The sequence below is a fragment of the Hemitrygon akajei genome, chromosome 30, assembly GCF_048418815.1.
Source record: "Hemitrygon akajei chromosome 30, sHemAka1.3, whole genome shotgun sequence".
NCBI lineage: Eukaryota > Metazoa > Chordata > Chondrichthyes > Myliobatiformes > Dasyatidae > Hemitrygon > Hemitrygon akajei.
Genome location: NC_133153.1, coordinates 44,191,580 through 44,207,350, shown reverse-complemented (window position 1 = coordinate 44,207,350; position 15,771 = coordinate 44,191,580). Strand labels below are relative to the sequence as shown.

Here is a 15,771-nt window from a genome sequence, read left to right as displayed (position 1 = left end):
AAAGGTAGATTCTGACTGTATGTTGCACTTTAATGTAATATAGTTGTTGTAGTTTTACTTTTGCAAGTACTGATGATGTAAATGTGATGCCAAGGAGGAAACAAATACTGTATATATTTTGTATTGTTTTATCAACAATTTTCACCATACATTAATGCGGAAGAGTGAACAGTAAACGGTTAATCTTACTGGATCGCGCCTCATTGACCGGTTTATACTTGGTGTTTAGTTCAGAGTTTACACCTATGCAAGAACACTACAACAAAAATAGTGCCAAAGAGAAATAACAGGGTAGTGTTTATAGACCATTCAGAAATCTGATAGCAGAGAGAAAGAAGCTGTTCTTAAAAAAATGAGTGTGGGTCTTCCAAGCTCCTCCCTAATGGTAGTAATGCAGAGGGCATGTCCCAAATAGTGAAGGTCTTTAACCATACTCTCTACTACTCATAATACCATAGCCTTATTCACAGTCCCAAAATACATCACCTCACATTTAACTTCTCACCCCATTTCACCAACACATTGATATACCCCTAAGCTTGAACCTGCCACACTACCAACAATTCACCAATCTTCATGTCAGCTGTGGACTTACTGTTGCTGCCTATATCCACATCCAATTTACTTGTGTATACAAGCAACGAATGTTCCAGTAGCAATTCTGCAAAACACCAGTCACAGGGAACCAATCATAAAAATAACCCCATATCATCACCCCTTTGTCAAAACTGACAAGCTAACTTTGGTTCAAATTTGTAAACTAGCCCAGTATCCTACTGATCATTGATCAGTCATCCAAGCGGATCTTTGTTAAAAATCTTACTGAAGTTCACGTAAACCACATCTACTACCCTGCCTTCATCAATACATTGTCAGACAATACCTGACCTTGACAAAGCCCAGATGGCCATTACTCCTACCCTTGGAACTTTATCTCCAATAACTTCTGTGCTGCTGATGTTAGGCCCACAGATCCATACTTGCCAGGTTCCAGTCAGCTGACCTTCATGGAAAGGGGAACTATCTCTGCCATTCTCCAGTCACCTGGTACCTCACCTGTGGCCAGCAATGACTGAAAAATATCAGCCAGAGCTGCAGCAATCTCTTCTCTTGCTTCTCAGCAGATGGGATAAATCTAACCCAGCCCTGGGAATTTAGACAGATCAAGCAGCACATATGGTGATAGAAACCAAGCTAATGTTTCAGGTTCAAGATCCTTTATCAGAACTGGACAAAGGGAAAGACCCCTTAGCTTTCAGTAGCAAGGAAGGTGGGAGAGATGAATGGAAGGGGGATGTTTTTGACAGGTGGCCAAATAAGCTGATACAGCAAAGGATTAAGATGCTTCTGTGTAACCCATTGCTGACAGCAAGGCTCTGAGGCATGAGAGCAGGCAGAAATAGGCATGTGTGACACAGAAAGAAAGCACATTGCCTGAAGTTGTAAAACTGACTATATTATTGTGGAGGCTGCAACACAGCTAGGCAGGCAAGATGTTATTTAAGCTTGCTTTGGACTCTGTTGTAACAGTGCAGACCAGACCACATACAGCAAGGTCAGTATAGGTGTACACTGGGAATTAATCTTTTATCTGCCCACTCCTCAACTGCTTGCATTCACTGCTTGACCAGACAGCCTTGGTCATTCAGACACGACCCTTTCAGAGATATCCCACTCCCCCACCCTCCCTCCCTGCAGCTTAACAAGCTTCTTCATCTCCCAGGTTCTGACAAAGGGTGCTCAACCTGAATCGCTAGTTGTTTCTCTTACCACAGATGTGGCCTCAACTGCTGAGTATTTCTACCATTTTCTGTTTTTATTAGCCTCCTGCGCAATGTTGGGTAGTGGGAATGTCACTTTGGTGCTGGGGCTATTGAACCTAGTTACTATGGAACACAGCATAGTGAATTCACCTCCTATATTTGGTGTTGGCAGAACAGGTGTAAATGAAAGAGCACACAACTGTCAGCATCAACACCACTCACGCTCAACAGCTCCCCTTTAATAGAACCTTAAACCTTAAGATTTATATTTAAGAGTTATGCATTTTCATGAATACAGGAACCAAAATTTGGCACAGATAGGAAACAAGTAATAACAACAGCTGTAAGTTTAAATTAATCCACCCACATGAAGTTACTTAGAAATGCATCCCACTCAGTAGCTAGGAAAAACAAAACTTCTAGAGTTCCCTCCTAACACCTCTAAGTTCAGAGAGAAAAAATACTACATGGAGAGGATTCATTATAGGGTTAGAAATTTGCAGAGCAGATTTGATGAACCAGGTAGCCTATTCCTGCACCCATGTCTTAAAAACAACTCAAAAACCACAACCAGGTACTGCTGGACCAACTACTCTATGAACAGAAACTGCACAATAAATTCCAGTAGCGACTACACAATCACTCATCTGCTGAAAGAACAATAGTCACACATTTCACTGCAGTAGGGAGTTCTTTGGGAAAAAGGGAAGGCCTCTGATGGATTAAGGCCAGGGTGGCTGTGGTGATGAGATGATTCCAGAGCAGTCTGATTGATAGATATAGATTGGTTGGTAGCCAGACGCTTTGCAGACAGCACATCACCATGACAATCTTGGCCTCACCCAATCAAAGATATTCCCTTTATCCTATCCATCCCTCCCTTCTTTGTGACTTAAATCAACTTGTTTTCTTTTTTCCTTATTCTGACAAAAGGTCTTCAACCCAAAACATTAACTTATTTTTTGTCCACAGGTACTGTCTGACCAGCTGAGTGAAGACAAACTGGAAATAACTCACTAGAGGTCTGGACCCTCCTGGGGATACCAGGCAGGAATCCTCCTTATTGCAGCGCTGGATTGTTGAGGACATGGCGGCGTAGCAGCTAGAGCAAGTCTAATACAGCACCAGCTATAAGCACTCTACTCTTGCCGCCATTTGTGAGGAATTTGTTTGTTCTCGTGTGACCACATGGGTTTCCTCCCACATTCCAAAGACATACTAGTTAGGGTTAGTAAGTTGTGGGCATGCTATGCTGTCACCGGAAACACAGAAACATCTGTGGGCTGCCCACAGCACATCCTCAGACTGAGATGGTTATTGACGTTACACTGTAAGGCTCAATGTTTCAATGCACATGGGACAAATAAAATTAATCTTTTACTCTCTTAACTCCAAGCTTGAGATCCACACAATAATCATTCAGTATCGTTCACAAACACTGACACTCTTCTTCAGCAACAGTGAAACAGTTCAATACAATTCATGGATCTAAACAATCCTCTCATAACTGAACTCAGAAGCCGATTATTCTCTGAACAAAATGTAAGTGATGCCATAACTCTATTCCAACAAAGAGCAGTTCACAGGGCTCAAGACAATAGGGCAGGCAAAGAGGGGATGGGGATTCAGTCCCAATTTAAATGATTGAATAATTCAATGGTTTGCTGGATAGTAACATCAAGAAAAGAGCTCTCTTTCCTGTACAACTGATTCCTCAGTACACAGTACGAGTAAAGCACATTAAAACAAAACTGAAGAATTGCTTGAGCAAACACGAGGAAATCTGCAGATGCTGGAAATTCTTCAACACACACAAAATGCTGGTGGAACACAGCAGGCCAGGCAGCATCTATAGGGAGAAGCACTGATGAAGGGTCTCGGCCCGAAACATCGACAGTGCTTCTCCCCATAGATGCTGCCTGGCCTGCTGTGTTCCACCAGCATTTTGTGTGTGTTGAAGAATTGCTCAACACCCAACAAATGGTTGCCATACAGATATGATCAGCACACAAGACTAATCAGAGCTCCACCTCTTACTATGACGATAAACAAATTTGCCAATGTTAATCACTAGGAAGAAGCTATTTATATCATTGATCATTTCTTGGAATATACCTACACATTGATAAGTGTCCCAGCATATGATTGGCTTCTGGATGGAAAACTCTACATATGCTTGAATTGGTACATGCTCCTTTCTGCATTTGCAGAACAGTGGCACTTTTCTCATCACATGCAGTCTGTTACAACATCCATAGGGAGAGACTGGAAGAGCCCAGAGGAAAAATACCGTCTTGTAATATCACCTCGCAGATGACAACTTAGGAATGTAGCGATCACTTAAAAAAGCAGGGTTGGAAAATAAGGGATTGTATTTGAATTTGCAAGAAGGGGACAACACAGCATCAACACATTTCTTAACATAAAAACATAGAAAACATACAGCACAATACAGACCCTTTGGCCCACAAAGTTGTGCCAAACATGTCCCCACCTTAGAAATGACTAGGCTTACCCATAGACCTTTATTTTTCTAAGCTCCATGTACCTATCCAAAAGTCTCTTAAAAGACCCTATCGTATCCACCTCCACCACCGTTGCCGGCAGCCCATTCCACACACTCACCACTCTCTGAGTAAAAAACTTACCCCTAACATCTCCTCTGTAGCTACTCCCCAGCACCTTCAACCTGTGTCCTCTTGTGGCAACCATTTCAGCCCTGGGAAAAAGTCTCTGACTATCCACACAATCAATGCCTCTCATCATCTTATGCACATCTATCAGGTCACCTCTCATCCTCCGTCACTCCAAGGAGAAAAAGCCGAGTTCACTCCACCTGTTTTCATAAGGCATGTTCCCCAATCCAGGCAACATCCTTATAAATCTCCTCTGCACCCTTTCTACGGCTTCCACATCCTTCCTGTAGTGAGGCAACCAGAACTGAGCACAGTACTCCAAGAGGGGTCTGACCAGAGTCCTATATAGCTGCAACATTACCTCTCGGCTCCTTAATTCCCACGATTAATGAAGGCCAATACACCGTATGCCTTTTTAACCACAGAGTCAACCTGCACAGCTGCTTTTTGCGTTTTATGGACTTGGACCCCAAGATCCCTCTGATCCTCCACAATGCCAAGAGTCTTACCATTAATACTATATTTTGCCATCATATTTGACCTACCAAAATGAACCACTTCACACTTATCTGGGTTGAACTCCATCTGCCACTTCACAGCCCATTTTTGCATCCTATCAATGTCCCACTGTAACCTCTTACAGCCCTCCACACTATCCACAACACCTCCAACCTTTGGTCATCAGCAAACTTACTAACCCATCCCTCCCCTTCCTCATCCAGGTCATTTATAAAAATCACTAAGAGTAGGGGTCCCAGAATAGATCCCTGAGGCACACCACTGGTCACCGAACTCCATGCAGAATATGACCAGTCTACAACCACTCTTTGCCTTCTGTAGGCAAGCCAGTTCTGGATCCACAAAGCAATCAATGTCCCCTTGGATCCCAGGCCTCCTTACTTTCTCAATAAGCCTTGCATGGGTCACCTTATGAAATGCCTTGCTGAAATCCATATACACTACATCCACTGCTCTTCCTTCATCAATGTGTTTAGTCACATCCTCAAAAAATTCAATCAGGCTCGTAAGGCATGACCTGTCCTTGACAAAGCCATGATGACTATTCCTAATCATATTATACCTCTCTAAATGTTCAAAACTCCTGCCTCTTAAGACTCTATTAAGGATACAAATCTTTAATATCTACAAATCAAGTCCAAAAGCCCTGAAATGGAAACTTCAAAGGCAAGAGCATAACTGAAGAATAATCATAATTCCAAAGTTAAGGTTCATTGCTGGAATAGAAGAACCATTATTCTGCATTCAACCACTCTGTACCTGCCATAATGTACAGATGCTGGATGCACTAATCACAGCTGAATGGGTGTAATATTCATCCTGAAAATCCCTGAATGGTGAGTTGCTATGAAAACCTCCCGTGATTCCATCATGTTTGTACTGGGACCAGCATTCTCCTTAAATCAACCAACAACATTCACCAACTACACCAGATGTGAGGAATGCCTGGGGGACAACTAGAAAACTACACTTCACATCCATAGCACAAGATCTATAACAGGGCTCCAAACTGTTTTTTAATGCCATGGACCCCTACCATTAACTGAGGGATCCATGGACCCCAGTTGGGACCCCTGTTATAGATCTATGAGGAAGGTGCATTTCTAATACAGTGTGCAACATTAAACCAGACTTCTCCTAGTTTGTGGTCTCTTATGCAAAGTACCTTCATAATTTGAAAAAAAGTTGACCAGGATATCTAAAATAGAGAATTTTAAATCACTAGCTCCACCTCATATTTTACTAGAAAATTACAGTTTTAGTCTTGTGTTTCCAGACAAAGCATCAGGGGTATGACATGTTGGACTGGTCACCACACTGTATTACATACCATTCTGGTCACCACGGTTATTTTACTAGTAAATTACAGCTTTAGTCTGTTGTCTCCATACAAAACATCAGGGGTATGACATGCTGTACACACCACACTATAAGGATATGGAAGCTAAGGAGAGATTCACCATGATGTTGCCTGGATTAGTGAGCATTAGCTACAAGGAGCAGTTGGACAAAGCTGAGTTGTTTTCTCCAGAACAGAGGCCGATATAAAATTATCAGCAGTATGCGGATGATAAGAATGGCCCAGGATAGAAATGTCCAGCACCAGAGGACAAAGCTTTAGAGCAGAGGTTCCCAACGATATTTTAAGCCGTGGATCAATACTCAACCAAGGGTCTGTGGATCCTATGTTGGGAACCCCTGCTTTAAAGTGATGGTGTTGCACTTCATAACCAACAAACCTCAGATAGTCAGGATGTTCAACCGCTCTTCCTTTCCTAGCACCCACAACACAGGTGCCTTCCTCCTCTCCCAAGAGCTGTGTTCACACATAACTGTACAGCAAATACCTGAGTAATCATATTGTCAAGTTTGATAATATTACAGTGGTGGGCTCATCAACAATGATGAGAGGGCCTACAGAGAGGTAGAAGAGCTTGAGGCCTGTTCCAGTCAAATAACCTCTTCCTCAATGTCAAAAAGACAAAGGAGATGGCCACATTCGAATTTCGGTGGCACAGCAGTGGAAACTAAGCAATTTCAAACTTCTGGGAGTGCACATCTCACACAACCTCTCATGGTCCCAGAACAGATTTTATACAATCAGGAAAGCTCACCAACGTCTCCACTTTCTGAGGAGGCTGAAGAGAGTTGGACTTTGTATATCCTTCTACAGATACGCAATAGAGAGCATCCTAATATGCTGCATGGCTCGGAAACTGCAATGCAGCAGACAGAAAAACTCTACAAGTAGTCAAAACTCCCCAATGGGATCACCTACCATCAAGGACATACATACAGAAAAGTGCCAGTAACATCATGAAAGATCCCACCCACCCAGCTCATGGACTGTTTGACCAACTCCCATCAGGGACAAGGCTTTTTGGACATTAAATCAATGTATACTAAATATCTTATGTATTTATTTGTGTTATTATTATTGTGTTTTTTTTATACTGCATCAGATCCAGAGTAACAATTATTTTGTTCTCCTTTATATTTAAGTACAGGAAATGACATTAAACAATCTTGAATCTTAAAGGAGATGAGGGCAAGTTTTATTTTACACGAGTGGTAAGACGGTAGAACCAGATGATAGTGATGTTAGAAGAGGCATTTAGACAGACACATGAACAGGTAGGAAACAGAACTATACAAATGTGTGCAGGCAGATGGGATTTTAGTTTGGTGCAAAGGAGCTGGGCCAAAGTCTTGTTACTGCACTGTACAATGTCCTAAAACATTTAAAATTCAGCCTAGATAACAAATTAACTTAAAGCACAATAGTCTAGGATAGAGACATTTTGAAAAAAGGCATGTATTTATAGAAATAAACATAGTTCCTCTTTCAGTACAGACATCAGTCATTTTGTTTATAATTGAACAGGGAATAGAACTATTCATTCAACATCTCTGGTTCACAGTTAAATGGGAACTGTTCTAAAGGACTCACAAAGCGCTAACTCTACTTATTGAAATAATAACCCTCTGTAAGACAAAACTCAAGACGGCTTTACTGAAACTGCAGTTATATTCCATGGAGTTATTTAAGGACCAGGTTGAATAGGAGAAGCAGGATTGTGGAGGATGGAGGTGCCAGGATACACGAAAGATCACAGACCTCTCTTACAGTTCCGCGACTTCCTTGCTTTCCGGGAGCAGGAATGCGCTCACTGAGAAGGTGAGGCTTACGGAAGCAACACAGATCGCAGAGCCGTTCGGCCCATCCCGAAACCCCTAGCACACACCCACTCCCTTCAACCCAAGATGTTGGTGAACCAGAACCACTACCAAGCGCCCGCCTCACCTGGACCCCGGCCCGGCCGCTGCTGCCGGTCTCCGCCTCGACGCTCGGGCCGGCTACCCTGTTGGCGAGGCTGGGCGCGGTGCCGCCTCGGTGCGGCGAATTGGAGCCGTCCGAGCCGCGGCAGTGGAGCACACCACTCTGGGAGACGTGAATACTCGGGGCGCAGCCCATGATAGGCGGGCGGGCGGGCGCCAGACCTCCCCGGGCCGGGCAGCGCCGCCCGCTCGCTGGTTGGCCTCACTCCTTGCTCCGGCCCGACGCCTCAGCCGTCCATTGGTAGCCAGGCCGGCCCGCGCTCTGTCACCGTCCCATGGCCCCGGCACCGCAGGAGCTCACCGACCACCCTCCGACCCAACTCCCGCCGCCACACTGACCTCTGCTGACGTCAATGCAACCCACCATTCGATTGGTTGGAGGTCGCGCAAGGATCCAGCTGGAGCCGGAGCGGGAGATTTAAAGTGGGGAAGCATCCACAGGCAACGATCCTTGAGAACAGGTGGGCCCCACCGCCAGCGGGCCCTGGAAATGGTTGCCTCACACAATCCTGAGATTCTTTGTCCTGCGGGCGTACTCAGCAAATCTATAGAAGAGTAACTGTAAACAGGATCAATAAAAAAGTACAGAAGACAACATACTGATGAACTGCAAATATAAATAAATAGCAATAAATAATGAGAGCATGAAATAACCAGATAGAGTCCTCAAAGTGAGATAATTGGTTATGGAAATATTTCAAAAGATGAGTGTGGTTATCCTCTTGTTCAAGAGCCTGATGGTTGAGGGGTAGTAACTGTTCTTGAACTTGGTGGTGTGTGTCCTGAGGCTCTTGTACCTACTACCTGATGACAGCAGCAAGAAATCGTTGGTGGTGAGGATCTTTGATGATGGATGCTGCTTTCCTACAACAGTGTTTCATGTAAATGTGCTCGATGGTTGGGAGGGCTTTACTGGGCTGAATCCACTACCTTTTGTAGGATTTTCCATTCAAAGGCATAAGAACATAAGAAATAACTGGAGTAGGCCATCTGGCCAGTTGATCCTGCTCCACCATTCAATAAGATCATGGCTGATCTGGCTAAGGACTCATTTCCACCTACCTGCATAACCCTTATGCCCCATAACCCTTAATTCCCCTACTACACAAAAATCTATTCGACCTTGTCTTAAATATATTTACTGAGGTAGCCTCCACTGCTTCATTGGGCAGAAAATTCCACAGATTCACCAGTCTCTGGGAAAAGCAGTTCCTCCTTATCTCCATCCTAAATCTACTCCCCCAAATCTTGAGGCTATGTCCCCTAATTCTAGTCTCACCTACCAGTGGAAACAACTTTCCTGCCTCTATCTTATCTATCCCTTTCATAATTTTATATATTTCTATTCCAGTCAGTACATTTTCCACCACACATCTATAGAAATTTGTCAACATTTTAGATGTCATGCTGAATCTCTACAGCCTTCTAAGGAAGTAGAGGGGTTGTCATTTATATGATGGGTCCAGGACAGGTCCTCTAAGATAGTGACACCCAGGAATTTAAAGATACTGACCCATTCCATTTCTGATGGGGACTGGCTTATGGACCTCTGATTTCCTTCTCCTGAAGTCTACAATTAGCTCCTTGCTGACAATGGTTCCTTAAGGTTGTTATAGCAGGGGGATGGTAGTGGGGACAAGCTCCCACTACCTATTAAATGCTCCCAATGGGATGGTCTCTGACAACCAAGTCTAGCTCCTGGCCTTCACATGTGGTTTAGCTACTAAGCCCAGCGGAACCGTTTCTACTGACAGGAGAAGGGGCAAAGGCGGATTACTGCCACCTTAAAACCAGTCACTTCAGGCAGATGGGCATCGTCAGTCATGGTTGGCAGGTCATCTAGGAGAAGGAAAACTCTGATCTGAAACCTCCACTGCCTTGTGGCTATACTTACTCATGGAGGAGGCTTCAGGAGTAAACCCCGAGGGAAAAGTCCCAAGCTGGAGTCCTACATTGAGTTCAATGTTGACTGGCAACTCCTGCAATGCCACTGGTGCCAAACTGTATCGATCTCTGCCGTTCCTTTGGGTTCATCTGATGCGTGAAGAGGGGTAGCTTGCTACATGGGTAACAGCTTGTTCTCCATATCATACTGCCCTGGCTAGCGTATCTAGAGAGCTAAGACGCAATATCCATGGTCAAATCTGACCAACAGAGGCCCTCACCTCACCTTGCTGACATTGAGTGAGAGGTTACTGTTCTTACACCACTCAGCCAAATGTTCAGTCTTCCGCCTGTATACTGATTCATCACCACCTTTGATATGGCCCACAACAGTACTATTATCAGCAACTTGTATATGATGTTGGAGCTGTACTTAGCCACACATTCATAGGTGTAAAGCGAGTAGAGCAGGGGGCTAAGCACACAGCCCTGTGATGCACCTGTGCTGATGGAGAATGTGGAGGAGATGTTTCACCAGTCCAAACTGACTGGGGTCTACAAGTGAGAAAATCCAGGATTCAATTGCTCAAGGGGGTACCGAGACCCAGGTCTTGGAGTTTACTGGTTAGTTTTGAGGAGATGATGATATTAAATGCTGAGCTGTACTCAATGAAGAGCATCCTGATGTATGCATCTTTGCTGTCCACATGTTCCAGGGTTATGCGAAGAGCCAATGAGTTAGCCATGCTCTTCTTGGGCACAGTATAATTGAAGTCTGTTTGAAGCAGGTGGGTGTCACACACTGCCAAAACCAGGCACGGAAGATAATCGTGAATACACCAGCCAGTTGGTCAGCGCAGGTCTTCAGTACTCAGCCAGGTACTGGATGCTTTGCTTTGATTCATTCTCTTGAAGGCTCCCTGCACTTCACCTTCAGATACGGAGAGCAAAGGATCATTGGGAGATGTGGGGTCCTCCATGATGATGGTTCCTCCATGTACTAACAGTCAAAGTGAGCATAGAAGGTGGTGAGCTCATGTGGAAGCAAAGCTCGCTATCATCCATGTTGCTTGATTTAACTTTGTAGGAGGTTATGACATTCAAACCCTGCAACAGCTGTCAAGTCCAGTCTAGTCTGAAAGCTCTCTTTTACCCATGAGATGCCTTTCTGGAGATCATACCTGCAGCTTTTTTAACATTCTTGATCTACAGACTTGACTGCCTCTGTTCTGGACCTCAGCAGATTCCAGAAACCATGGTTCATCCAGTGCTTCTGATTGGCATAGACTCTGAATGATTTTATGGTGAAACACTAATCTATAGCTGTTCTAATAAAGTCTGTTACAACCCTGGCGTATTCATTCAGATTCACAAATGAGTGCTTGAACATGGCCCAGTCTACTGACTCAAGTCAATCCTGTAATCGTTCGTCAGTCTCCTGTAACCGCCTCTTAGTTGTCTTAATCTCTGGAGCCTTGCTCTTAGGCTCTGTCTATATGCAGGTAGTAGGGATACAGTCAAATGATCCAACTTGCCAAAATGCTGTCTCATGAAGAAATGATAGGAATTCCTTATCATAGTGTAGCAGTGACCTAGTGCGTTGGGACCTCTGGGGCATAAGCTGGTGATAACTGGGCAAGGTTTTCATCAGCAGGTCTGGTTAAAGTCACCGACCATAATTTGAAATGTATCAGGATGGGCTGTTTCTTGTCTACAGACAACATCATGCAGGGTCGTAAGTGCTTAATGATGATCTTTACTGTCAAATAATTCAGTAAATTAATTTTTTACAACCGATACGCTTTCGCTGGAAATATTTGATGCCAGCCATATGATTGTGAGAACGAGGTGTTTTGAAGTCCTCACAGACCTGGTGTTCATATCAGTATTTGGATAGTTCAGAGCTGAGCCAGATCACATTGGCTTCATGCTGTTTATAGTCATTCTTTTGTAATTTGTGAGTGAACTCTGGATATTGTGAAAATTACAACAAATAGTGTATGTTGTCTAGCAATATTCATGTGTGTTATTATTTTTAGTGATGAACTTGGTCAAATTCAATTATAAGATTGAATGAGACTAATGCTACATTCATTGCTCTCAAAACAACCAAATATACACTGGATATGAAATATCTGTCAACACCAATACAACAACAGAAGTCTCTCTGACAGTAAAATAGAACATAGATAGATAGATAGATAGATACTTTATACTTTATTCATCCCCATGGGGAAATTCAACTTTTCTTCCAATGTCCCATACACTTGTTGTAGCAAAACTAATTACATACAATACTTAACTCAGTAAAAAAAAATATGATATGCATCTAAATCACTATCCCTCAAACCCTGCCTCCCAAATAACCCCCCACCTTAAATTCCTCCATATACCTGTCTGGTAGTCTCTTAAACTTCACTAGTGTATCTGCCTCCACCACTGACTCAGGCAGTGCATTCCACACACCAACCACTCTCTGAGTGAAAAACCTTCCTCTAATATCCCCTTTGAACTTCCCTCCCCTTACCTTAAAGCCATGTACTGAGCAGTGGTGGCCTGGGGAAGAGGCGCTGGCTGTCCACTCTGTCTATTCCTCTTAATATCTTGTACACCTCTATCATGTCTCCTCTCATCCTCCTTCTCTCCAAAGAGTAAAGCCCTAGCTCCCTTAATCTCTGATCATAATCCATACTCTCTAAACCAGGCAGCATCCTGGTAAACCTCCTCTGTACCCTTTCCAATGCTTCCACATCCTTCCTATAGTGAGGCAACCAGAACTGGACACAGTACTCCAAGTGTGGCCTAACTAGAGTTTTATAGAGCTGCATCATTACATCGCGTCTCTTAAATTCTATCCCTCGACTTATGAAAGCTAACACCCCATAAGCTTTCTTAACTACCCTATCTACCTGTGAGGCAACTTACAGGGATCTGTGGACATGTACCCCCAGATCCCTCTGCTCCTCCACACTACCAAATATCCTGCCATTTACTTTGTACTCTGCCTTGGAGTTTGTCCTTCCAAAGTGTACCACTTCACACTTCTCAGGTTGAACTCCATCTGCCACTTCTCAGCCCACTTCTGCATCCTATCAATGTCTCTCTGCAATCTTCGACAATCCTCTACACTATCTACAACACCACCAACCTTTGTGTTGTCTGCAAACTTGCCAACCCACCCTTCTACCCCCACATCCAGGTTGTTAATAAAAATCACAAAAAGTAGAGGTTCCAGAACAGATCCTTGTGGGACACCACTAGTCACAAACCTCCAATCTGAATGTACTCCCTCCACCATGACGATCTGCCTTCTGCAGGCAAGCCAATTCTGAATCCACCTGGCCAAACTTCCCTGGATCCCATGCCTTCTGACTTTCTGAATAAGCCTACCGTGTGGAATTTTGTTAAATGCCTTATTAAAATCCATGTAGATCACATCCACTGCACTACCCTCATCTATATGCCTGGTCACCTCCTCAAAGAACTCTATCAGGCTTGTTAGGCACGATCTGCCCTTCACAAAGCCATGCTGACTGTCCCTGATCAGACCATGATTCTCTAAATGCCCATAGATCCTATCTCTAAGAATCTTTTCCAACAGCTTTCCCACCACAGACATAAGGCTCACTGGTCTATAATTACCTGGACTATCCCTACTACCTTTTTTGACCAAGGGGACAACATTCGCCTCCCTCCAATCCTCCGGTACCATTCCCGTGGACAATGAGGACATAAAGATCCTAGCCAGAGGCTCAGCAATCTCTTCCCTTGCCTCATGGAGCAGCCTAGGGAATATTCCATCAGGCCCTGGGGACTTATCCGTCCTAATGTATTTTAACAACTCCAACACCTCCTCTCCCTTAATATCAACATGCTCCAGAACATCAACCTCACTCATATTGTCCTCACCATCATCAAGTTCCCTCTCAGTGGTGAATACCGAAGAGAAGTATTCATTGAGGACCTCGCTCACTTCCACAGCCTCCAGGCACATCTTCCCACTTTTATCTCTAATCAGTCCTAACTTCACTCTTGTCATCCTTTTGTTCTTCACATAATTGAAGAATGCCTTGGGGTTTTCCTTTAACCTACTCGCCAAAGCCTTCTCATGACCCCTTCTTGCTCTTCTCAGCCCCTTCATAAGCTCCTTTCTTGCAACCCTATATTCCTCAATAGACCCATCTGATCCTTGCTTCCTAAACCTCACGTATACTGCCTTCTTCCACCTGACCAGATTTTCCACTACTTGTCACCCATGGTTCCTTCACCCTACCATTCTTTATCTTCCTCACCAGGACAAATTTATCCCTAACATCCTGCAAAAGATCCTTAAACATCGACCACATGTCTATAGTACATTTCCCCGTGAAAACATCATCCCAATTCACAACCGCAAGTTCTAGCCTTATAGCCTCATAATTTGCCCTTCCCCAATTAAAAATTTTCCTGTCCTCTCTGATTCTATCCTATAGTGGGGGTGTCTAGGACCAGAGGGCCTTGATAGTAGTAAAGTTTATTTATTTTCCATTCCTTGATCTTTTATGGATATATGTTAGTATCAGGTGATTGGGGGGGTGGTATTCCTTTGTTCAAGAAAGGGTGTAGGTTTAACCCTGAGAATCATAGACCAGCGAGTGGTGAGAAAATTATTGGAGATAATTCTCAGAGACAGGATTTATGAGCTTTAGAGCCATTTATGAGCCATAGTCTAATTAGTGATAGACCATAAGACCATAAAATAAAAGAGCAGAATTAGGCCATTTGGCCCATCAAGTCTGCTCCACCATTTCATCATGGTTAATCCATTTCCCTCTCAGCCCCAATCTCCTACCATAACACTTCATGCCCTGACTAATCAAGAACCTATTAACCTCTGCCTTAAATATGACTTGGCCTCCACAGCTGTCCGTGACATTGAATTCTACCGACTTCCCACACTCTAGCTAAAGATTTTCCTCCTCATCTCCTTTAAAAGGATATCCCTCTATTCTGAGGATGTGTGCTCTGGTCTTACACTCTCCCACCATAGGAAACAACCTCTCCACATCCACTCTATCAAAGCCTTTTACCATTTGATAGTTTCAATGAGATCACTCTTTCTTCTAAACTCTAGCAAATACAAGCCCAGAGCCATCAAATGCTCTTCATATGATAAGCCTTTCAATCTTAGAATCATTTTTGTGAACCTCCTTTTAACCCTCTCCAATGTCACCACATTCTTTCTAAGATAAGGGTCCCAAAACTGCTCACAATACTCAGACTGAGGCATCACCAGTGCCTTAAAAAACCTCAATATTACATCCTAGTCCTCGAAATGAAAGCTAACATCACATTTGTCTTCCTCACCACCAACTCAACCAGCAAATTATCCTTTAGGGAATCCTGCACAAGGACTCCCAAGTCCCTTTGCACCTCAGATTTTTGATTTTTTTTCTCCAGTTAGAAAATAGGCGGACTCCTCCTACTGGCATTGCATGGAATAGACTTGTTTCTCAAATGGCTCCATTCTTTTTAAATTACTGAATCCAATCTGCTTTGAAAACTTATTCTTGGAGTATTATGATGTCTCCTGCTAAAACTTCTAAAAAGGAAGAGGATCCTTCTGTGACTATGGAAGCTATTGCGGTGCT

The 15,771-nt window shown here is 43.6% G+C and overlaps 1 protein-coding gene across 6 annotated transcripts in view; it reads right to left on the bottom strand.

Moving 5' to 3' along the window:
• pde8a (phosphodiesterase 8A) overlaps positions 1 to 8,670 on the bottom strand; it is a 180,722-nt gene extending 172,052 nt beyond the window's left edge. The window contains exon 1 of one of the 6 annotated variants that reach the window (XR_012096766.1): positions 8,223 to 8,665. Coding sequence is in view for 4 of the 6 variants with exons in the window: in XM_073032809.1 (XP_072888910.1) it covers positions 8,223 to 8,393 (171 nt within the window). In the remaining 2 variants the exon portion in view is untranslated. Of the gene's footprint in view, positions 1 to 8,222 lie in introns of all 6 variants that reach the window. The other 5 variants (XM_073032809.1, XM_073032807.1, XM_073032805.1 and 2 more) reach the window with 5 other exon arrangements.
• Between the last annotated feature and the right edge of the window lie 7,101 nt (positions 8,671 to 15,771).